The 23,795-nt window shown below is 48.0% G+C and overlaps 1 protein-coding gene across 1 annotated transcript; it reads right to left on the bottom strand.

Moving 5' to 3' along the window:
- Positions 1 to 198: 198 nt before the first annotated feature.
- LOC148453973 (ecto-ADP-ribosyltransferase 5-like) lies at positions 199 to 17,434 on the bottom strand. The gene is made up of 6 exons (XM_088461434.1): positions 17,346 to 17,434; positions 16,500 to 16,599; positions 11,677 to 11,798; positions 6,887 to 7,592; positions 5,522 to 5,554; positions 199 to 1,251 (listed from the first exon to the last, which is right to left on the bottom strand). The coding sequence occupies exons 2-6, from the start codon at positions 16,558 to 16,560 to the stop codon at positions 1,244 to 1,246; spliced, it is 930 nt and encodes a 309-aa protein (XP_088317560.1). The 5' UTR covers positions 16,561 to 16,599; positions 17,346 to 17,434; the 3' UTR covers positions 199 to 1,243.
- Positions 17,435 to 23,795: the final 6,361 nt, after the last annotated feature.

Genomic DNA, 23,795 nt, shown 5'->3' with positions numbered 1-23,795 from the left:
TGTCCAGCACACAATATACAGCCCAATCCCTGGTGATCAGTATATAATATACAGCCCAATCCCTGGTGATCAGCATACAATATACAGCCCAATCCCTGGTGTCCAGCATACAATATACAGCCCAATCCCCAGTGTCCAGCACACAATATACAGCCCAATACCCGGTGTCCAGCACACAATATAGAGCCAAATCCCTGGTGTCCAGCATTCAATATACAGCCCAATCCCTGGTGTCCAGCACACAATATACAGCCCAATCCCTGGTGTCCAGCACACAATATACAGCCCAATCCCTGGTGTCCAGCATACAATATACAGCCAGAATCCCTGGTGTCCAGCATACAATATACAGCCCAATCCCTGGTGTCCAGCACATAATATACAGCCCAATCCCTGGTGTCCAGCACACAATGCAGACATTGTTACCTGGTTACTAGTGTTACTTTTCTCTGCACTCCTGACAGATGCTTATGCTGTTACTGTTCTCTGCTGTGTTATTAGATATCAGCTGTGTTATCCCCCCTCCTCTACACTCCTGACAGATGCTTATGCTGTTACTGTTCCCTGCTGTGTTATTAGATATCAGCTTTGTTATCCCCCCTCCTCTGCACTCCTGACAGATGCTTATGCTGTTACTGTTCTCTGCTGTGTTATTAGATATCAGCTTTGTTATCCCCCCTCCTCTGCACTCCTGACAGATGATTATGCTGTTACTGTTCTCTGCTGTGTTATTAGATATCATCCTCTGCACTCCGGCACTCAGGAGACTCACAGCGCTGTATACATACTGGGTGAGACTGCATCTGCTCTACCCTGGGGGGGTCTGGCTGCTGTGTGTGGGGTACAGTCACTTTGGGGGAGGGGTATAAATGTGGCTTTATATTGCAGCACTTTTCCAATGTGTCCATCTGATCATGGATAACAAACACGCAGACTAATGCGCAGAGCACCCAAACAAATTAGAATAGGTGGAATGTGAGGGGATTCAGTGCACGCACGTGACGGGCACACGTGTCTTCTTACACGTATGTGCTGAGCACCGAGTCTCTGTATGTTGTATTAGTACATTCACTTCTCAGTTCTTTACTCCCAGTGTTTCTGAAATGTTCCGGGATCAGGACTCATCCCCTAATCTGCATGGTGCAGACTACACAGAGCCCAGAGTGGGGAGAGACAGCTCATCAGGGCCAGCGAGGGACAGTCTCTTCAGACAGCTCATCAGGGCCAGCGTGAGACAGTCTCTTCAGAAAGCTGTGGAAACACAATGTATAAATTAGATAAGGAGGGGGAAAGAAAAGTACTCTCTCTGGTCTGGGGCACCAGTTCTACCTGGTTAGTTATAAAATATAGCTTTTATTGGTTCTATTAATAAGCAATATATGCAAAGGACAGAACATGTGACAAAAATGGACAACACATAAAAAAATGGGGCCAAAAGAGTGTTTTGTATCATTGCTCCATGTATACGTGTACAGTAAATAGATACGCAAATATCAAATTGTCAGGAGGACCGCTGGACCCATCCACATAATAGTAGCACCAATAGAAAACCAAGGTGAAGTATTAGAAAAACAGATTGTAAGCTCCTAGGAGCAGGGTCCTCCTCCCCACTGTCTCACAGCCTCTTCTCTAGCACTTCTATGACAGCCTTCACCTTCCCAGCTGTACTGTGTATGGAGAATTGTGCTGCTAATTGTTACTTGTGCTCTGTTTATAAGTTGGTTACTGTATTGTAATGTAATGTTCTGTGCACCCTTTACTGTATGTACGGCGCTGCGGACCACTTCTGCCGCCCTATAAATAACATGTAATAATAATAATAATATATTTACAGGGAAAATATCCCACAGCGTTTTATCTGAACAATGTCAGCCAGAGCCTCTATATAAACCATCCGTCTCATAGATGTAGTTTAGCATATGCTGATCCTACTGCTGAATCAATGTATATAATCAATCAGATGTCCACATGGTTTGTGATCACAAAATGCATGAAATGTACATTAGAAGACCAGGGGGCCTATTCATCAATACTAAATTTACGTTTTTAAGGACATTTTCCTTAATTACCGTTATTTTAGTATTCATGAAGCCACTTAGCATAGGAGATATCACTGATATCATATATATATATATATATATATATATATATATATATATATAATCACTGATATATCCTTGCTAAATCCCCCTGCGTTAATTTCCACACTCCCCATACATTAGTATGGGGATATTAGTACATTAGTACATTAATATGGGGATATGGAAATTATGGTATTCATCAAATTCCGAAAATTATGTATTTTCGGAATTTGATGGAGTTACTATCCGCCACTGTGAGGTGGCGAATATCAGGTGAAACTTACCTGCTTACAGCTTGAGAGGTCCCCCGGCGTCTCCCTCCAGCGCTCTGGTGCGTCCTCCGGCTCCGTCCTGCTGGTCTGTCATGTGTTCTCCCAGCAGAGCACAAGAAAGTTTAGAAAGAAAAAAAAAGTTTTTTTTTTTTCTAATCTGTACTGTGGTGCGCTGGGAGACCACATGACAGACCAGCAGGACGGAGCCGGAGGCTGCTGCGCGGACAGGTAAGTGCGGGACGGAGGGGGTAGTGAGCGGAGAGGGCGGTTGGGGGGGCACACAAACTTACCGCATCTGTAGGTAGTGCGGCGCATGCGCTAGGTTTACGAATGTAACAGCGCATGCGCAGCACGGATTCCAGCTGCGGTAACTTAGAGTAGACAGGGAAAAGTATCTATTTCCCGAAAAGCTGTCATCGCAAAAATGTCAGCTACCGGAATAGATTCTTATGGAGAGGTGGAATGATGAATTCCCCGGTAATTAGGTAGAACTCCATGCCAGCTCTAAACCTAATTACCTCCATCGAATTTTAAGGTATGATGAATAGACCCCCAGGTGATATAAACATCAGAAATCAACACACGTTAAATGGCATACATACAATAATCCAATGTACCCATCATAAACGAGTAACATACTCATCAGCAGTAAGTGCCAAAATATATGTACAACAATATGTAACACCATAAACAGCTTCTTCAGCTCATTGATGTCATAATAATTGGGGTGTATATGTGAGGAATAGAGCAATGTAATATAGCGAATGGGTAAGATCTATAACATTGCATATGGTATCAGGTACAGTATCAGATAATGAGAAAGTAACAGCAAGGGGATAGGTGGCTGCTGTGCCCCATGTACTTAGAGTAGTGAATGGGGCACGAGCGGACCCTCCACATATACTATGAGGGTATGCAATAATAAGTGGCACCTACTGTTATTCCCTGTTGTTCCCTGTGAGTGTGAAGTCAGTGCAGGGTCACCAGTGAGTCAGATGAGAAATGAGAGTGCCTGAAAACACATACAGGATAGAGAGGTGGAGTATGAGTGTCCGTGGAGGCTGTAATCTGGTATGTGAGGTCATCCTCAGTGAATACTCAGGGCCTGATCCAGACCCGCTCGCGAGCGCATAGCGCTCGCAAGCGGGTTGATGGTGGGGTACTGCGCATGAGCGGTGCGAGCATGTGCAAGCCCCGGAGCGAGAGAGAAATTCTCTCGCTCCGGGACTCACTACAAAAGGGGCGGCTGTCGATGTTGATCAACAGCTCTCCCCGTTTTGTAGGCGGGGAGGGGGGGTGGCTACACAAACGGAGGTGTTCCCGAAGGAACGCCTGCCGTTTGTGGGAGGCACCACTGACATCACCAGTGATGTCAGTGGTGAGCTTCCGGCTCTGTTAGAGCAGGAAGCTCTCTGGGACTTGCGATGGACGAGACCCTACCACAAGGGTCTCGTCGCAAGCCCCGATGGTCACGACCATCACCTGGCCGCTCGCAAAAGCTGTGGGTGGTCACACACAGCTTAGCGAGCAGCCAGGAGGCTGCAACAAAATAAAACACCCTGATTCAGAGTGAGCGCTCTTCAAGAGCGTCCGGCTCTGAATCAGGCCCTCAGTACGGTATCCTTGGCACCACAACCCCCCTTGAAAAAGTCGAATGGGAGTCAGCCTATCCGCGTAGTCACTCTCACCCCACTGATGTATACTTACAGTGCAGTGGGAACATTGATGAGGTGGCGCGGGCAGCGTGTCCCAGAATAAAGAAAGTAACCTGAGAGAGGGTGGCGTGTAGCGGCAACAGTGTCCTGGATGGAGTCTCTTTTCACCGTGCACACCGGGGACTCCCGTCTACGTCAAGGTGCACGTTTCACCACATGCTGGCTTTTTCAATTGAGCTCCTTCACGTAATGGAGCTGGCCGGGGCTATGTATACCATCGGCCAATCGCGTGTGAGGGTGTGTGGGACTGAGCCTATCAAAGGTCTTGATAGGCGTAGTAAGTTTGCCTGAGGTAAAATGATCGATAGCTACTATCGGAGGGCTATGTTTCACTGGTTACTGTCAAGACATAGCTATGTAAATATCAAAAAGAGTCGGCTGACTCGAATCATTAGAGGAAAAAGGGATATACTCATTATCTATAGTCTTACTAAGGGGCATATGTATCAAAGCTTGGTGTGAGATAAAATTGTGAAATATATATCACCAACCAATCAGCTTCTAACTATCATTTCTTAAACACAGCCTGCAAAATGTAAGTTAGAAGCTGATTGGTTGGTGATATATATCTCACTTATGATGGACAGTTTTATTCTTAAGCTGGGTACACATTATACGATGGTGCGACCCAGCGACAGTGCAATGCGATGTATTGATTCATAGCGCGCACCATACACACTGCAAGATCCGGCGTACGACGGGGCAATGTACAGTTACACCGCATCGTTCATTGCTTCGTCCCAGGTGACGTGCAGGACAGCAGATGGGACAATGCCATCGGGCGTACAGAATATATAAAGTATACAATATATATTTCTGATCCACGTTGGAATGATCTATCGCCTGACACATCGTATAGTGTGTACCCAGCTTTACACTCCAATATAGATCTGAGCTACAAATCTAAAGCTGGGTATACACAATATAATGTAACATACAATATATCATCCTGACGCGGATCAGAATAATATATTGTACACTTTATATAGTGTGTACGCCCGATCGGTCGTTCCCCGCGGTCGTTCATTGCATCTTCCCCTATACCGTCCTGCACATCACATGGGACATTGCAATTACTGACGCGATGCTGTTAATGCTGCATGTAATGATACATCGCGATATCATACACCGGATTGTGTAGAGTGTATAGTGTGTGCGATGTATCATTACATCGCACCGTCGTATAGCGTGTACCCAGCTCACTTCCTACATCTCCCCACCTGCAGCGCGGCGATTTATGGTGGTGTTTGTGTCTGAATCTGGGGTCTGTGTGTGTTCAGAAATTAGAGTGTAAGCTCCAATGGGCAAGGCACTGATATGAATGACTAATATGCTCTGTACAGCGCTGCGTAATAATAATAATGCCCTAATTATATAATGTCATATGCGGTGTCATTTAGTGTAATGTAGACACAATGACACGGTGATCACCACAATGGGAGACGGTTCTTACCTGCGCTGCACACGGGGACGCTGCGCTTTTCCTCTGAAAGACAAATAATAATGGAAATAAGTTCACTTTATTTTCCGCAGTGTCACCTCCGTGGTATCGGCATAATGGCGCAGAGAGAGAGCTGCGGGCAGGTCGGCCTCATTGTGTACATGGGAATATTTATATTGGGTGTAATACAGTAGTGCACGTATGTGCGGCCTCACCGCCATCATCCATCCGTCTAAAACCATGCTTGCCGACATTCTGGCTGCTTCTTCCGGGAGGGAGTAGCCAGGTCGGCATGGCAGGGGGCGTGGCTGGCATAGTGGGCAGTACCCGGCATTTGTGGGTGGAGCAGGGGGCGTGGCCACGTGGGTGCGTTATTTTGGCCCCATCCTCGCTACACCATGCTGAGATTAGGGTCATTGTGAAGCAGGGGGCGGGGTTATGATGACGCAATTCAGAGTCAATCGCGCCATCGGCCACCCACGCTGCGAGGGGTTTCTATTGTAACCACGGGGGGATCCAGAGGGTTCTGTGGCCTGTCTTTCCGGCGGGCTGGGAGTGGCACCCGATTTTCGAGAGGCTACCGGCCGATTCGGGAGGGTAGGCAAGTATGCCTAAAATACATTTCTCTGCCTACATGCCCACGACACGCCTTCAGAACGCTTTGCTTATGCGCGAATGCCCCACTGACGCAGAGTTACACCTGTTCAGCCACAAGTAGGGGTATGACTCTGGATCTCCCATAAAAGCTCACAATTATGTACGCACGGGAACGCCAACAAGTCTTATTGCCAGCAGGGACCTGCATCAGCTATAGCAGCTCTCTCGCTGGCGCTAGCCCTGTGATGTATACAGATCATTATAAATACAGCCCAAAGTTTTTTAAGAAACTAAATAAGTGCAAAACAGGAATTTAAATATAGTTGATGAAAACCTGCAGGAAATAAATGTATCATTATTCTGTCCAACGTACTGTACATAGGCTGATATTGCACCGCGCCCGATGGCTAGCGTACATCTCCGATGGCAAATGGCCTGCCCCAGGAGGGACGAGGCCAGGGTCTGCGTCGGTGGACGCAGATTTCCTGGCCTCACAAGGGACCAGGACCTAGTTAGGCTTTGGTAAGCTTCAGCCTCCGCAGTCTGACTAAAGGAGCAACCATCGGTCGTGATGGTGGCAATGATCATCCCTGGTCCCTCAGTCGCAGCGCTGGGATCGCAGATGCCGGGAGGTGGTCTCTGTTGCCCACTGACCCCTACTGCTGCATCAGCAAATTTGATGGACAGAATAGTATAACCGCTTGTGTGCAGCTCTGCAGTTCCATCCACCTCTGAATCAGGCCCTTAGAACGCGGGGAATAACGTTTTATGCTAACGTACCTCCTAAATAAGCGCAGTTGAAGTAGCTGCAGAGTTCACAAGTGCTGTTCAAGATATAAATGTTCCCTTCTTTCCCCACATAATGGAACTTCTCCGCCACAGGGATTAGAACTTCTCGCTCTTTGGGGAAGGAAGAGATTTTGTGGATGTCGACTCCAAAGCAGGTTGTGATGTTGAAGAACATTCCTTCATTATATTCTTTTGCTACTTCTATATCCAGTGAGGAGGAGGTGAACCTCCCAAACCTCAGAACGCTTTCTGACACATGGTGAGAGTCCTCTGTCCCCCTGTAGGCACGGTGCCGCCTTCTGGAGTTCTTCTTCAGCACCTGCAGAGCTCTTGTTAGGTAGAAGTGCAGAGCCTTGAAGTGGAAGTTCTGCATGTAGTATCCTCTAGATCTTCCTGCCAACCTGACATTCCCATTAAATACTTTATAGATCGGGTTGTCTTTCGGCCAATCTCTTGTGTAGACAGCGATTGCTATCCCAAATTCATCCCTAAAGTCTTCCGGAAGACGAACGGTTGCTTTCACCTTATCCCACTGCAGCACCGCGCAATTCCATGCCGAGTTAAACGCAGAGCTCAAGGCCTTCTCCTCAGTTAGGACTTTGGGCATGACGTCTGTCTCCATTATTTCCGTGCACCCTTTGTACTGGTCATCAAACGCGTTAGGTATTAAGTCCAGATTCAGCAGATTACACTCCATCTAGGAAGAAGAGGAAGGAGATGGATCAAGCTAATTAATAGACTATAATTTTATTATTAACCACTAACCAAAGTATATAACAGGGATGCAGAGAGTAGAGTGTGCGCAGTGCGTGTCAGACGTCTGCCGCTCGAATTAAGCCCCAGGTTGTAGTATTGTGGTCTGACTCTAATTGTTATGTACGGGCGTGTCCTCACTAATCTATTCTCAAACCTCACCAAATAATCCCGTTTGGTACATCACTGATTATGCGACTAAGCCGCAGCATGTATCCGCCACGCAGTTTTGTACTGAAGGTGCGTCTGATTTATTTATTCATTTATTTATTAACCGTTTCTTATATAGCGCAGCATATTCCGTTGCGCTTTACAATTGGAAACATTTATAGAACAAAACTGGGTAATAACAGACAGATATATAGGTAGGAAGGCCCTGCTCGTAAGCTTACAATCTATAGGGAAATAGGCATTGATACACAAGGATAGGTGCTATATATATTGCATTTTGGTACGGCCAGAATGCAGAGTTTCTTGGTGGGCTGCATGATCCAGTCACACCGGAATGTCGGCCAAATGTCAGGAGGATGTGAGAGGAAGACGATGTGTGAGGTTATGTGAGGACTGTGAGAGGGGATGGAATAAGACATGGAAGCTATGAAGGTTATGTGGGAGGTTCTGGAATTTGATAAGCTTGTCTGAAGAGGTGAGTTTTCAGGGAACGCTTGAAGGATTGAAGACTAGAGGAAAGTCTTATTGTGTGTGGTAAGGCATTCCATAGAGTGGGTGCAGCCCAAAGACAATCCTGTAACCATAAATGGGAGCAAGTAATGCGCGGGGATGAGAGACGCAGATCTTGTGCTGAGCGGAGAGGTCGGGTTGGGAGATATTTTGAGATGAGTGAAGAGATATATGTTGCACCACAATTGCAACCAAAGTACAATGCACGAGTACCCTGAGCACTTCTGCTGGGATTGAATTTGGCACTTGTGTGTGACTCAGACGCTAACCTGGGAAAAAGGCAACAGACTGATGCAATATGAGTGAGCCGCCCCCCGCGTCCTGCCACGCAGCCCCGTGCTTGATCTGCAACTTTATACCAATTCCACTGTGATAAAAATACAGATCCTAAACACCCGCCCAGTACAGTGTCAGCAACTCTGGATGCAGCTGTGATGCAACATTTAGATATAGGGAAAAGTCCAAAAATCGCTACAGGTGGTCGAGCGTCTAGGTTGCGCCATGTATCTCACACCTTGGGCGGGACGCACTCATGCAGATATTGCGCTTGCTCACCGCATATGCACCAAGCGCCGGAATGCGCCACCGTGGTGTGTGTGTCACTTCATAGACCCGGAAGTCCTCCTATCATAAAGGAGAACTCTTACCGCGACAGCTGTCCTTTGTGATTTTATTCATGCACACCAGCGTTATTTACACCACCATGCATGCGTAGACCGGCGGGATGCGTCCAAATGCAAATTATTTGGACTGAGATGTAGAACCGAGTAACGTTGGGCCTGATTCAGAGATGTGCGCAGTGGCGATAAATATAAGGAGTTGAGCAATTATCGTAAGCTGCGCATTCATCTAAGATGCGTCAAGGTACATTACCGTAGCTGCTCACTGCGGCTTATTACTCGTATTGTGATTAACGTTTGGTGGAGGTAAGGGGGAGTGGCGCTAAAGTACACAGGCGTGTCGCAACTGTTTCAGGGGCGTGTCACAACCTGCGCCTGTGATCCCGTACGCAAGAAAAATGTTTCCAGCGTCTCAGTTCTTGCGGCCATTCTGCACGAACCATAGGGGTACTCAGAACTGTGATAATAGAATGTTCTGACTGGATATGCAAAGCCGCATGTGGGCGTCTCAAACCATTCCCCGGCGCCTGTGACATTTACATAGTTTTACATAGCAGTTGCGTACACAGACACAGCATACATCTGTGAATCAGGCCCATTGCGCTCAGGACTCAGGTGCCTAGTCATCATCGGAGGCCGTATGGCCCCTGACGATTATGTATTGATCTTGCAGCAGGGGAAAAACAGCTGTCCCTGTGGTTAGTAACGCAGCTACAGAAGTAGTTGCGTTACTTACCTCCTCCCCGTCGATGCTGCTACGCATACGTGGCCTCGGATCACGCACGCTCAAAGCCGCCGGGGAGGTAGTGAGGAGGCAGCGGAGGGATCCCTCTTTGCATCCCAGGAACTTCTTCCCATAGGAAAGAGCAGGGATCCGAGAACAATGATTGCCCCATGAAAAAGGGGCAATCACTTTGCCAGATGGGTACCATAGAATAATCACTGATTTCTCGCACAGTCCCTCTTATTGCAGATTTTGCACACAACTCCCCATAGCCTGTTTTGGTGATTGCAAAGCTACCGAATACAACCATTTTATAATTACAGGGGACCACGGACAGCGGAGAGAGCTGGTGCCATCCCCCATTTTCAATGGTTTCTATGGGGGCTGCTAAAATGGGAAATGTAACCATTTGAATTGATGAATCTAAAGTGCTAATAAACTGTAAAAGACGTTGATTGTGTGGTTATCATTCTGCACTGTTACTATCACACAATCTGCACAACATGGATTATCTGCACTGTTACCATCACACAATCTGCACAACATGGATTATCTGCACTGTTACCATCACACAATCTGCACAACATGGATTATCTGCACTGTTACCATCACACAATCTGCACAACATGGATTATCTGCACTGTTACTATCACACAATCTGCACAACATGGATTATCTGCACTGTTACCATCACACAATCTGCACAACATGGATTATCTGCACTGTTACCATCACACAATCTGCACAACATGGATTATCTGCAGACTGTTACTCTGCCCCTGTGAACACTGACATTTAGGGCCGAATTCAATTAGCCGTGAAAAGTGCCCTTTAGAGCAAAGTTTTGCCAATTTGTGCTTTTCGCCTGTTTTGAAAGTATCACCCTATTCAAATCCCCGGAGATTTCACCTAGGCGAAAACTCCATAGGCAAAATCAAGCGAAAAAGTTTCTCCGACAAAAGGCAGGAGAACAGAAGTGCAAAATTAATATTTTCAGGTACAAATGTGGGGACTTGGTTCAGAACCCCTTGGACAACCCCCCTAATGACTAATTAGTCGAAATAAATAAAAAAAAATCTTAATTCACTAAATACCTTTATTAGGGCTATTACTACTATTCTATATTGATTCCAAGGGTCACTGAAGCTTTTCATGGGGTACAGATTGATTGCCCCCAAAAAATGTCCTTTTTGCTTTGTAAAACATTCGCCTATCCACTTTTTTGCCTGTTTTACAATTGAATAGGGCGAAAAGCTGGGGTGCGCTGGGAGAAAACATTGCTTCAAAACAGGCGAATGAGGCAAATTCAGGGCCTGATGCAGACCCGCTCACGAGCGCTAAGCGCTTGCAAGCGGGCCGATGGTGGCACAGTGCGCATGCGCACGACGGAGCCGGCTCCGTCATGAGCATGCGTGAGACCTGGATAACGACGGGCAAGCCGTCGCTCCGGGTCTCGTACCAAAGGGGGCGTGCTGTCGATGTTGAGTGACAGCATGCCCCCTTTGGTGGGCGGGCCGGGGGCGTGGCTGCCCAGACGGAGGCATTCCCATGGGAACGCCTACCGTCTGGGGCCGGCCCCACTGACATCACAAGTGATGTCAGTGGAAGAGCTTTCGGCTCTGGTTGAGCCGAAAGCTCTCTGGGGCTTGCGGCAACGAGACTCTACCACAAGGGTCTCGTCGCAAGCCCGATGGTCGCGATGGTCTTGACCATCGCGACCATCATCATGGCCGCTCGCATAAGCTGTGGGTGGTAACCCACAGCTACGCGAGCGGCCAAGAGGCCTCAACAAAAAAAAAAAAACGCCCTGATTCAGAGCGGGCGCTCTGAATCAGGCCCTCAGTCTGCTGTTCGCAAGACGCCACTTTTCACTGCTAATTGAATACGGCCCTTAGGCTGAATACCCATGTGCTCAGGTGTAAGAATGGCGCAGTTGTGTAAAGTAAGGGCCTTCATAGAACAACACCTGCAGCCTGTAAATGCGCTTATTATGTGCTACTTACCTTGGGCCATAAGTTGTTGGTCTGGAACGGTATCTGTGTCCCGGCGTTTCTTTTCTTTCTACTCGGAATCTTTTCAGCAAGTGTTTTGTCGCCATTCTCTGCTTCACAGTAATCTGGGAAATCTGTAACCAATCAGATCACGGCAAATATTAAGGCTGGGGGTCATGAACGCAAAACCCTGGCCTGTGTGCAGCAGCCGCTCTAAAAATAGCGCATAGCGCACAGTGGTGAACAGTTTCGGACTGGGGCATGAAGGACCCACCAGGGGAATGCAGTGATAGGGGCCCCTACTTAGGGGTGTGGCCAGCCTTCAGAGGGGGTGTGGCTAACCATTAGAGAGTGCATGGTCTGGGCCCCTTTAAAAAAATAAAATATATATATATATATATATAAAATACTGCTAGTGCATGCATAATAATATACTATATTAATAGCATGCACTAGCATTGTAGAAAATACACCATACTCCTGTGCAATATAAGGTAACATATGTATAATGTATAATTCAAGTGCACAGTCTGGAACCTGATCCCTTAAGGAGGGGGAGGGCCCTCAAGCAGTGGGGCCCACCGGGGGTTTCCCCTGTACCCCTGTGGGCCAGTCCGACCCTGGTGGTGAATAGCCCTTATGTTGTAGGAGACAAAGGTTTCTGCTGCTAAAGGTCTTGTTACACTTTGCCGCACTGTGGCCATAAGGGGTGTAGTGATTAATGGAGACTGAGGACCTCATTCAGAGTCGGTCGTAGCGGCCGCACGGTCGTAAGGGAAAAGGGGCCGGATATGCAAATGATGCCCTCGCAAGTTGCGTCCTTAAGATCGGATCGTTAACTGGCCGACCAAGGGGAGGATGCGGCCGTAAGACAAAAAATACGCCCCCTTCTCGTACACATTACACGTCATCTCCGGCCATATAAGGATTAATCGAGACCATCGGAGCTGGTCGTAGATCTTAAGGTTGACCATACCCTCTCTTAAGCACTACGATCAGGTCAGTGTACAAACCTCCCATGTCACATGTGCCATGACACTACTTTGTTAATTATGCACTCCCATAAACCATATGCACTCCCATAAAACGCTGCTCGCATAGTCAGGCACGCCTGCGTTCGGATCTCCACTCCCCCATTTTCAAGCACCTTCCCCTGTTACCACCCACATACGCCTCAATCTGTCACTCAAACTACCGACCTGGCTGTGTTCAAGGAGAGAGAAATTTCTGATCGTAGCAGCTAGTTTGTGCACGCGCATTGCGAACTTTACGCATGCGCAGTTTAGCAAACATTGGTGGCGTATGACCGTGTGGCCGCTACGACCGACTCTGAATGAGGTCCTGAGGTCTGTTCCGTTAGTACCGGGTAACTTAAGTCAAACCTAACTGTCGCTTTCTTGTGATTTTAGTGGACATTTGCTTAATAAATACCGTAGGGCTTTAAATATTGACTTATCTTTCTACGAATTATATTCACAACTGTAAAAAAGAGAAAAATAACACATTAGTATTCGCTACATCACGAAAACCAAACAAGTGAAATTGTTATACACATAATATAAAGCTGTAAAATCTGCAATTTCGATTAAAATCACAAAGGACTTTGCGATTATACGACAACTGGTTTATGACTCGGGAGCTGCTCTGCACGTGCGCTGGGTGACGCAACATCTGGGTTTATGACTCTGGAGCTGCTCTGCACGCGCGCTTGCTGACGCGACATTGGGTTTATGACTCGGGAGCTGCTCTGCACGCGCGCTTGCTGACGCGACATTGGGTTTATGACTCGGAAGCTGCTCTGCACATGCGCTGGCTGACGCGACATTGGGTTTATGACTCGGGAGCTGCTCTGCACGCGCGCTTGCTGACGCGACATTGGGTTTATGACTCGGGAGCTGCTCTGCACGCGCGCTTGCTGACGCGACATTGGGTTTATGACTCGGGAGCTGCTCTGCACATGCGCTGGGTGACGCGACATCTGGGTTTATGACTCGGGAGTTGCTCTGCATGTGTGCTGGCTGATGTTACATTGGATTTATGACTCGGGAGCTGCTCTGCACATGCGCTGGGTGACGCGACATTGGGTTTATGACTCGGGAGCTGCTCTGCACATGCGCTGGGTGACGCGACATCTGGGTTTATGACTCGGGAGTTGCTCTGCACGTGCGCTGGGTGACACAACATCTGGGTTTATGACTCAGGAGTTGCTCTGCACGTGCGCTGGATACCACGCGCACTGCGGGGGTCACTGGGAGGGATCTGATTGGATCTCTTTTAGCGAACATTGCGGTGAGAAGCCCATTGGCTGCTATTAGGCAACGTCATCTAAAGATGGCGTCGCCTAACGGGTCCAAGCTCCAAAAATGTATGACATTGCAGAGCTTGGTACATATGGGGGATGCGACCAGCTTTGGTTGCATTTTCCCTTTAGTGCATCCCGCCCTGTACCAATTGCACTATGTATAGATGGCGTCAGTGCTTTGCTCCACATTAGAGCGCCAAGGCTACGCAAAAGAGAGAACCTCCTCTATAATCAGAAGCTACATGATGGAGGGACAGTTTCCAGGAGCTGACTATCTTACAGTAACTCAGACCTTTAGTCTTATCAGATCCCCAAACCACAGTCCTCACCTCTCTAGGCTGCTCTAGATACAAAGCTGAGCATACAAATAAAGACTAATAACAGATAATCACTAATAACAGATAAATACTGTAACTATAGCTGGGGACACACTGACAGGTATATCAATTGATCGGCCAATATATCTGGTGCCCGCGATATGTCTGTGAACTACGTCGTTCACAGACATATTGCGTTGGGTGTGCTGCACAGCCGATGGACAGATGTTACTGCAGATATATCTGTCCCCCGGCAAGTGTGTACGGGCAATCAGCCGATCGTCTGTACACATGCAGCAACAGCCGCGGGGAGGGGGGCGAACCCGCTCCCCAGCCAGCGGGATCCGCGGCTGCCTGGAAGATGATGGTCGGTCAGTGTACAGTATATAAACGACCTTCATCTACTGATATCTGATAGGTGTGTACCCACCTGTACATTCTTCCATGTAGGTTATTTTTTACCACCAGCTCGCGGACCTTTCTCTCTTAGGCCGAGATGTACTAAAGGAAAATGCTGTAAAAACCCAGTTTTCGGGGTTTTTACTACATTTCCATATGTACTAAGCTCGGCCGCTCTTTTATCGGTGCAGAGGGTAACGCCAGAAAAACCTGGCATTACCCTATAGAAGCCTATGGTCTTCTTACCGGCCCCTGGACACGACGCTTCGCCGCCGCCCCGCAGACGCCCAGCACTGGCCCCACTCACTTGCTCTCCATGTTTGCTGTCTCGTGCTCCTGCTGGGTCCTCCTCCTCCTCCTAATCTTCTTCTGGGTGCAGAGTGGAGGTGGAGGAGCCCGGGACTTCCTGCACAGGTCACCAGCAGGAAGCCCCCGGGGCTCGGGGGGGACAGGGTCCCATGGAGACCCCCTCACCTGGCGTCGGCTGCTTTGCAAGAGCTGTCCTTTGCGATACTAATCGCATATGTTAGTAGATATGCGATTAGTAAGGTTGCGGTGACTGGCGGGATTGTCACAGCAACCTTAGTACATCCCGCCCTCAAACACTTTCTCCTCCTCTAGTCTCCCCCTCCCATGTTATATATCCCCCTCTGTAATTCCCCCTCCCATGTCATTTATTCTCTTACCCCTCCCGGGGTCCTCAGGCAAACTGTGGGCCACAACCCAGGAGGTGTAGTCACGCCCCTTCACAAAAACAAAAAAATTTGAAAAATATTATGTGAGGCACCTCCGCAGCTCACCTGGCCCCTGCTGGGTCCATCTGACATTGCCAGGCCCCTCGAATATTGCTGGGCCCCAGGAATTACTCCTGCTCTCCTTCTCGGCACCTCACCCCCCCCCCCATGCCTGTTATTTAATCCCCACCCAATACTAACCTACCAATCAGGAGATGTCCTCACAGGACATTCCGCCCATGGGGACAAGTACGAGCCCAGCTGGGGGATTGGGCCTGAGGTCACCGCTTCCTTATTCTTACTTTCAGTATTGGCTTTGTAGGCAGCCCAGTGTCGCGGCCATTAAGTAATCCATTGTTTTATTGTAATGAAACCTTGTAACACAACCCTAAGCTAACTTATAAACTAAGAATAACCACACAGACACCAGTGCATTGGATTAAGGTCACAGCTTTATTCATTGAATGACCAGATATTAATGCCTTAAAGGGTGGCAAAGATGGCGCTACCAAACCCAGCTCTAGCCAATTAAAACCATTAATATGGGGGGGCAACTAATATGGTACCCCCCTGATTATAGGTGTAACCCGCGCTGCCTAGATCTTCAATATGGCACAGTCTGGGTGCTCCTGCAAGGAAGTTCCCATTGTCCCGCCCGCATGGGTGGGATATACCCGCCATCCTTCAAAAGGGCAAGTGCCACACAACGACCACTTACACCAGATGTGTCCCACAATGACCACTTACCTTACATGTGGCCACTGGTTAGCAGCGCCTTCCCGCCTAGTTGCTCCTATTTTTATTATAATTTATAAAAGACAAACAAACACATATATAGCGAGGCTTTGGGTGGGAGGTGGGACTTGCAACTGAAAAGAGGCTGGACTAAATTCAAATCGGCCCTTAAATACCCCTGCCAAGTGTACGCCCCCTCACTGTCTTCTAATTGGCTACCCGGCACCACTGCAAACCTGCTAACCCTGCCTAGCAACGGTTTACTTACATTAACCCATTACAAAAAAAGAGGACTCTTAAATAACCTCGTGCTAAATCAGCCCTCATCTAGTCTAATCATCCTCTTACCATCGGAGTCTCCGACAATGTCCTGGTACAAGAAGAAAGACGTCAGAAACAGGAGATTCATCAGAAATGGTTCCTTCTGTGAGGAGACCCCCAGTACGGTCTGCGGAAAGATAAATAGCACTGATTAGGAACTGCGCCCCCAAACTCAGCGCGCCTCATACCAGCGGCTGACAGGGGCGCCCCTTACAGAGAGGAAATAAGCAGAAGGGGGCCCTGTTTACAGACACAACAAAATGAAGGGGCGATAATAACACATAATAAGTATATATGTATGATACATTTTAGTTTACTTCCCCTTGAATTCAGTATATTTCATAGATAAATATTCTCATCAACTCTTTACTTTGTAACAAAATTGCATCTAAACATAGAGACGTGTTCTCCTATCATGAGGCCACAGATTTGGCAGCTGATAGACACAAAACTATTCAGAAAAACTTTTACTCTGAGCTGTGTGTTCAGCTGTGATAATTCTGTGTACAGTAATATGTATAATACCTCCTACATAGGGTACAGTAATATGTATAATACCTCCTACATAGGGTACAGTAATATGTATAATACCTCCTACATAGGGTACAGTAATATGTATAATACCTCCTACATATTGTACAGTGGTACTGTATGTAATATGTATAATACCTCCTACATAGGGTACAGTAATATGTAACATGTATAATACCTCCTACATAGGGTACAGTAATATGTATAATACCTCCTAGGGTATGTATTACACTGTCTGGTCACCCCCTGCCCCCTCCAGCTGACGTCTTTACTGACTTTTCATGTTAAACTTCGCACTACACCCTATTCTATCACACCCCATTCTATCACACCCACACTCACTGCCAGATGTACTGAGTGTCAGCTGCTCGGTTCCCAGGCTGCTGGCTCTGTGTCGGTGTCTGGAGGCCTTTGCCAGTAGTTGGGGGGAGACCTGTCCCTGGCAGGGAAGTTGCTGGGTTCCTGTATCACAATGAAGAGGAAGTTGATTACTGGAGACTGTTACTGTAACCTCACACATCGCACTTAACCCTTTCACTGTATACACACAGGGCAGGCCAGTCATACAGTGTCACATAGCACTATATACACACAGGGCAGGCCGGTCATACAGTGTCACATAGCACTGTATACACACAGGGCAGGCCAGTCATACAGTGTCACATAGCACTATATACACACAGGGCAGGCCAGTCATACAGTATCACAAAGCACTGTATACACACAGGGCAGGCCAGTCGTACAGTGTCACATAGCACTATATACACACAGGGCAGGCCAGTCATACAGTGTCACATAGCACTGTATACACACAGGGCAGGCCGGTCACACAGTGTCACATAGCACTATATACACACAGGGCAGGCCAGTCATACAGTGTCACATAGCACTGTATACACACAGGGCAGGCCAGTCATACAGTGTCACATAGCACTGTATACACACAGGGCAGGCCAGTCATACAGTGTCACAAAGCACTATATACACACAGGGCAGGCCGGTCATACAGTGTCACATAGCACTGTATACACACAGGGCAGGCCAGTCATACAGTGTCACATAGCACTATATACACACAGGGCAGGCCAGTCATACAGTATCACAAAGCACTATATACACACAGGGCAGGCCAGTCGTACAGTGTCACATAGCACTATATACACACAGGGCAGGCCAGTCATACAGTGTCACATAGCACTGTATACACACAGGGCAGGCCGGTCACACAGTGTCACATAGCACTATATACACACAGGGCAGGCCAGTCATACAGTGTCACATAGCACTATATACACACAGGGCAGGCCAGTCATACAGTGTCACATAGCACTGTATACACACAGGGCAGGCCAGTCATACAGTGTCACATAGCACTGTATACACACAGGGCAGGCCAGTCATACAGTGTCACAAAGCACTATATACACACAGGGCAGGCCGGTCATACAGTGTCACATAGCACTGTATACACACAGGGCAGGCCAGTCACACAGTGTCACATAGCACTATATACACACAGGGCAGGCCGGTCACAAAGTGTCACATAGCACTGTATACACACAGGGCAGGCCAGTCACACAGTGTCACATAGCACTGTATACACACAGGGCAGGCCGGTCACACAGTGTCACATAGCACTGTATACACACAGGGCAGGCCGGTCACACAGTGTCACATAGCACTGTATACACACAGGGCAGGCCGGTCACACAGTGTCACATAGCACTGTATACACACAGGGCAGGCCGGTCACACAGTGTCACATAGCACTGTATACACACAGGGCAGGCCAGTCACACAGTGTCACATAGCACTGTATACACACAGGGCAGGCCGGTTACACAGTGTCACATAGCACTGTATACACACAGGGCAGGCCGGTCACACAGTGTCACATAGCACTGTATACACACAGGGCAGGCCGGTCACACAGTGTCACATAGCACTGTATACACACAGGGCAGGCCGGTCACACAGTGTCACATAGCACTGTATACACACAGGGCAGGCCGGTCACACAGTGTCACATAGCACTATATACACACAGGGCAGGCCGGTCACACAGTGTCACATAGCACTATATACATTACACACAGGGCAGGCCAGTCACAAAGTGTCACATAGCACTGTATACACACAGGGCAGGCCGGTCATACAGTGTCACATAGCACTATATACACACAGGGCAGGCCAGTCATACAGTGTCACATAGCACTATATACACACAGGGCAGGCCAGTCATACAGTATCACAAAGCACTATATACACACAGGGCAGGCCAGTCATACAGTGTCACATAGCACTATATACACACAGGGCAGGCCAGTCATACAGTGTCACATAGCACTATATACACACAGGGCAGGCCAGTCACACAGTGTCACATAGCACTATATACACACAGGGCAGGCCAGTCATACAGTATCACAAAGCACTATATACACACACGGCAGGCCAGTCATACAGTGTCACATAGCACTATATGCACACAGGGCAGGCCAGTCATACAGTGTCACAAAGCACTACATACACACTAGGGGTGTGCACCGGCCACTTTTCGTGTTTTGGTTTTGGATCTGGATCTTTCTTTGTGTTTTGGATCTGGATTGGTTTTGCCAAAACCACCCTTCCGTGTTTTGGGTTCTGGGTTTTGTGTTTTGGATTTGTATTTTTTTTTTTTAAAAAGCATAAAAACAGCTAAAATCACAGAATTTGTGGGTTTTTCTGCTCCTATGCTATTATTAACCTCAATAACCTTCATTTCCACTCATTTCCACTCTATTCTGAACACCTCACAATAGTGTTTTTATGTCCAAAAGGTTGCACCAAGGTAGATGGATGACTGTGCTAAGCGACACGAGTGGGCGGCACAAACACGTGGCCCATCTAGGAGTGACACTGCAGTGGCAGACAGGATGGCAGTTTGAAAAACTAGGCCCCAAACTATACATAATGCAAAGAAAAAAAAGAGGTGCAAGATGGAATTGTCCTTGGGCCCTCCCATCCACCCTTATGTTGTATAAACAGGACATGCACACTTTAACAAACCAATCATTTCAGCGCCAGGGTCTGCCACATGACTGTGGCTGAAATGATTGGTTCGTTTGGGCCCCCACAAAACAAACTGGCAATTAATCTGTCCCTGCACAAACTGGCTCTACGGAGGCAAGATGTCATCCTCATCCACCGATTCCTCACCCTCTTCAGTGCTGTGTACATCCTCATCCTCACAGAGTATTAACTCGTCCCCGCTGGAATCCACCACCACAGGTCCCTCTGTACGTTCTGGAGGCTGGTCTCCCTGGAAGAGTTGATAATTCATTTTTATGAACATCATCTTCTCCACATTTTGTGGAAGCAACCTCCTACGTCTTTCGCTGACAAGGTTCCCGGCTGCACTAAACACTCTTTCGGAGTACACACTGGAGGGGGGGCAACTCAGGTAAAATAGAGCCAGTTTGTACAGGGGCCTCCAAATTGCCTCTTTTTCCTGCCAGTACAGGTACGGACTGTCTGACATGCCTACTTGGATGCTGTCACCGATGTAATCCTCCACCATTCTGTCAAAGGTGACAGTATCATATGCAGTGACAGTAGACATGTCAGAAATTGTTGCCAGGTCCTTCAGTCCGGACCAGATGTCCAAACTTGGTCCTGCCTGCCCTGCATCACCGCCAGCGGGTTGCTTAGGATACCTAAGTTTTTTCCTGGCAGCCCCAGTTGCGGGAGAAAATGAAGAAGGAGCTGTTGACGTGTCACGTTCCGCTTCAGCTGACAGTGTTTTCACCAGCAGGTCTTTGCACCTCTGCAGGCTTTTGTCGGCCAGAAAGAGAGACACCACATAGGCTTTAAACCTAGGATCGAGCACGGTGGCCAAAATGTAGTGGTCTGATTTCAACAGATTGACCACCCTGGAATCCTGGCAAAGCGAATGAAGGGCTTCATCCACAAGTCCCACATGCCAAGCGGAATCGCTCCATCTTAGTTCCTCCGTCACTTTCTCCAGCTGCTTCTGCAAAAGCCTGATGAGGGGAATGACCTGACTCAAGCTGGCAGTGTCTGAACTGACTTCACGTGTGGCAATTTCGAAGGGCTGGAGAACCTTGCACAACATGGAAATCATTCTCCACTGCGCTTGAGTCAGGTGCATACCCCCTCCTTTGCCTATGTCATAGGTGGAGGTATAGGCTTGATTGGCCTTTTGCTGCTCCTCCATCCTCTGAAGCAAATAGAGGGTTGAGTTCCACTGCGTCACAAACTCTTGCTTCAGGTGATGGCGGTCCAGTCTTCGGCACGCAGTCGCTGACTGGCGAAAGAGGCCAGAAATTTTTCGGGCCACCCAAAGCGTCTCCTGCACGCCCCTGTCGCTTTTCAGAAAATTCTGCACCACCAAGTTTATTGTGTGAGCAAAACATGGGACGTGCTGGAATTTGTCCAGATGTAATGCCCGCACAATATTGGTGGCGTTGTCAGATATCACAAATCCCCAGGAGAGTCTAAGTGGGGTAAGCCACTGGGCGATGATTTCCCTCAGTTTCTCTAAGAGGTTGTCGGCGGTGTGCCTCTTACTAAAACTGGTGATACACAGCGTAGCCTGCCTTGGAACGAGCTGGTGTTTCTGAGATGCTGCTACTGGTGACGCTGCTGCTGTTGCTGCGTAAGGTGATACATCTACCCAGTGGGCTGTCACAGTCATATAGTCCTTAGTCTGCCCTGTTCCACTTGTCCACATGTCCGTGGTTAAGTGGACATTGGGTACAACCGCATTTTTCAGGACACTGAGGACACTTTTTCTGACGTTTCTGTACAGTCTCGGTATCGCCTGCCTAGTGAAGTGGAATCTAGATGGGATTTGGAACCGGGGACACACTACCTCCAACAATTGTCTAAATCCCACTGCACTAATGGCGGATACCGGACGCACGTCTAACACCAACATAGCAGTCAAGGCCTCAGTTATACGTTTTGCTTCAGGATGACTGCTGTCGTACTTCATCCTCCTCGCTAAGGACTGTTGGAGGGTCAATTGTTTAGTAAAAGTAGTGGTGTTCCTACTTCCTCTCTGGGATGATGAACGACTCCCAGCAGCAGCAACAGTGGCAGCAGTAGGCGTAGCAATGCAGGATCCTCCGGAGGAATCCCGGATAGGAGAGTCAGTCATGCCAGTGACATGGCCTGCAGGACTACTTCCGATCCTGACTAAGGAGGAAATTGACGAGGAGGGAGTTGATGGTGTGGTTTGCAGGTGCTTGGATACAACAGGACAACGGGATTTAGGTGTCCCTGGACTGCTTACGATCTTAGCCAAAGTTTTTGAACTTGACAGTAACTTTTTATGAACGCGCTGCAGGTGCCGTATAAGGGAGGATGTTCCTAGATGGTTAACGTCCCTACCCCTACTTATTTCACCTTTACATATGGCAAGACCGTTGTTGTCCGGATTTGGATAGAAATATTGCCAGACCAAAGAGGTGGAATGTTTGGTCTTCTGCTCAGGCATGACCATGATGGGCTTTTTCATCCCACGGACAACAACTGTCTCCCCCGGAGCCTGATTTAAACAAACCACATCACCATCAGAATCCTCCTCGCCAACTTCCTCCTCAGCGCCAGCTACACCAGTATCCTCATCCTGTTGTACTTCAACAGTGACATCTTCAATTTGCATATCAGCAAGTGGACTGTGGGTGCTCCTTTCAGCACTTGCAGGGGGCATGCAAATGGTGGAAAGAGCCACCTCTTCGCGTCCAGTGTTGGGAAGGTCAGGCATCGCAACCGCCACCACACTTGGACTCTCCTTGGGGATTTGTGATATCTTCTTAGAACGCACAGTTCTTCGCTGTGCTTTTGCCAGCTTAACTCTTTTGATTTTTTTAGCGGGAGGAGGGCTTCCATCGTCATGTGAAGCTGAACCACTAGTCATGAACATAGGGAAAGACCTTAGCCGTTCCTTGCCACTCCGTGTCGTAAATGGCATATTGGCAAGTTTACGTTTCTCTTCAGATGATTTAAATGTTTTTTTTAAGGTCATTTTCCTGAACTTTGTCATTTGGGATTGTATGTGCCCTCTACTATGACATTGGGCATCGGCCTTGGCAGACGACGTTGATGGCATGTTATCGTCTATGTCATGACTAGTGGCAGCAGCTTCAGCACTAGGAGGAAGTGGTTCTTGATCTTTCCCTATTTTATTTTTATCGGGGAAAGTTTGGTCCTCCATTTATGTTATATTGATATATACGTGCTGCTAAGGCGCACACAAACATAGAAAATAATTTTTTATTTTTGTTGGAGACTAGTGCACTTTGTGGGTTACACCACCCTTTAGGAAATGAGCCAGCCGGCCCTTTACTTATGACACAGGCGCACGCTTGGCACTACATTGTTGATGCACGTGCGGCTACTGCGCACACAATTCACAAACACAGAAAATATATAGTTTTTTTGTTTGGAGTGTACTTTGGTGGTTACAGCACCCTTTAATGGTCAAGCCAGCCGGCATATTACTTATGGGACACAGGCGCACGCTTGGCGCTGCTCTTTGTTGATGCACGTGCAGCCACAGTGCACACAATTCACAAACACAGAAAAAATATTTATTTTTTTTGCACTTGGGGGAGCACCCCTGATGGACAGAGCACCCCCTGGACAACACTACAGCACCCCTTTAGGACTGGGACACTACACAGGATTTTGGAGTGGACACAGCCCCTATGGACAACTGACTGCACAACACAGTCCAGCCGGCCCCTATGGACTTTGGTGGAGTGGACACAGCCCCTATGGACAACA

The sequence above is a fragment of the Taudactylus pleione genome, unplaced genomic scaffold (genome assembly GCF_031769625.1).
Source record: "Taudactylus pleione unplaced genomic scaffold, aTauple2 ptg001047l, whole genome shotgun sequence".
NCBI classification, from domain to species: domain Eukaryota; kingdom Metazoa; phylum Chordata; class Amphibia; order Anura; family Myobatrachidae; genus Taudactylus; species Taudactylus pleione.
This window is presented reverse-complemented; position numbering and strand designations above follow the sequence as displayed.

Bases quoted from the DNA above. Each gene is read 5' to 3' on its own strand.
- LOC148453973 (XM_088461434.1), bottom strand. From the start codon at position 16,560: ATGAATCTCCTGTTTCTGACGTCTTTCTTCTTGTACCAGGACATTGTC. The intron at 7,593-11,676 runs GTAAGTAGCACA...TCTTCTTCCTAG, and splicing joins CCAACAACTTATGGCCCAAG to ATGGAGTGTAATCTGCTGAA. The intron at 5,555-6,886 runs GTACGTTAGCAT...TTTGTCTTTCAG, and splicing joins CAACTGCGCTTATTTAGGAG to AGGAAAAGCGCAGCGTCCCC.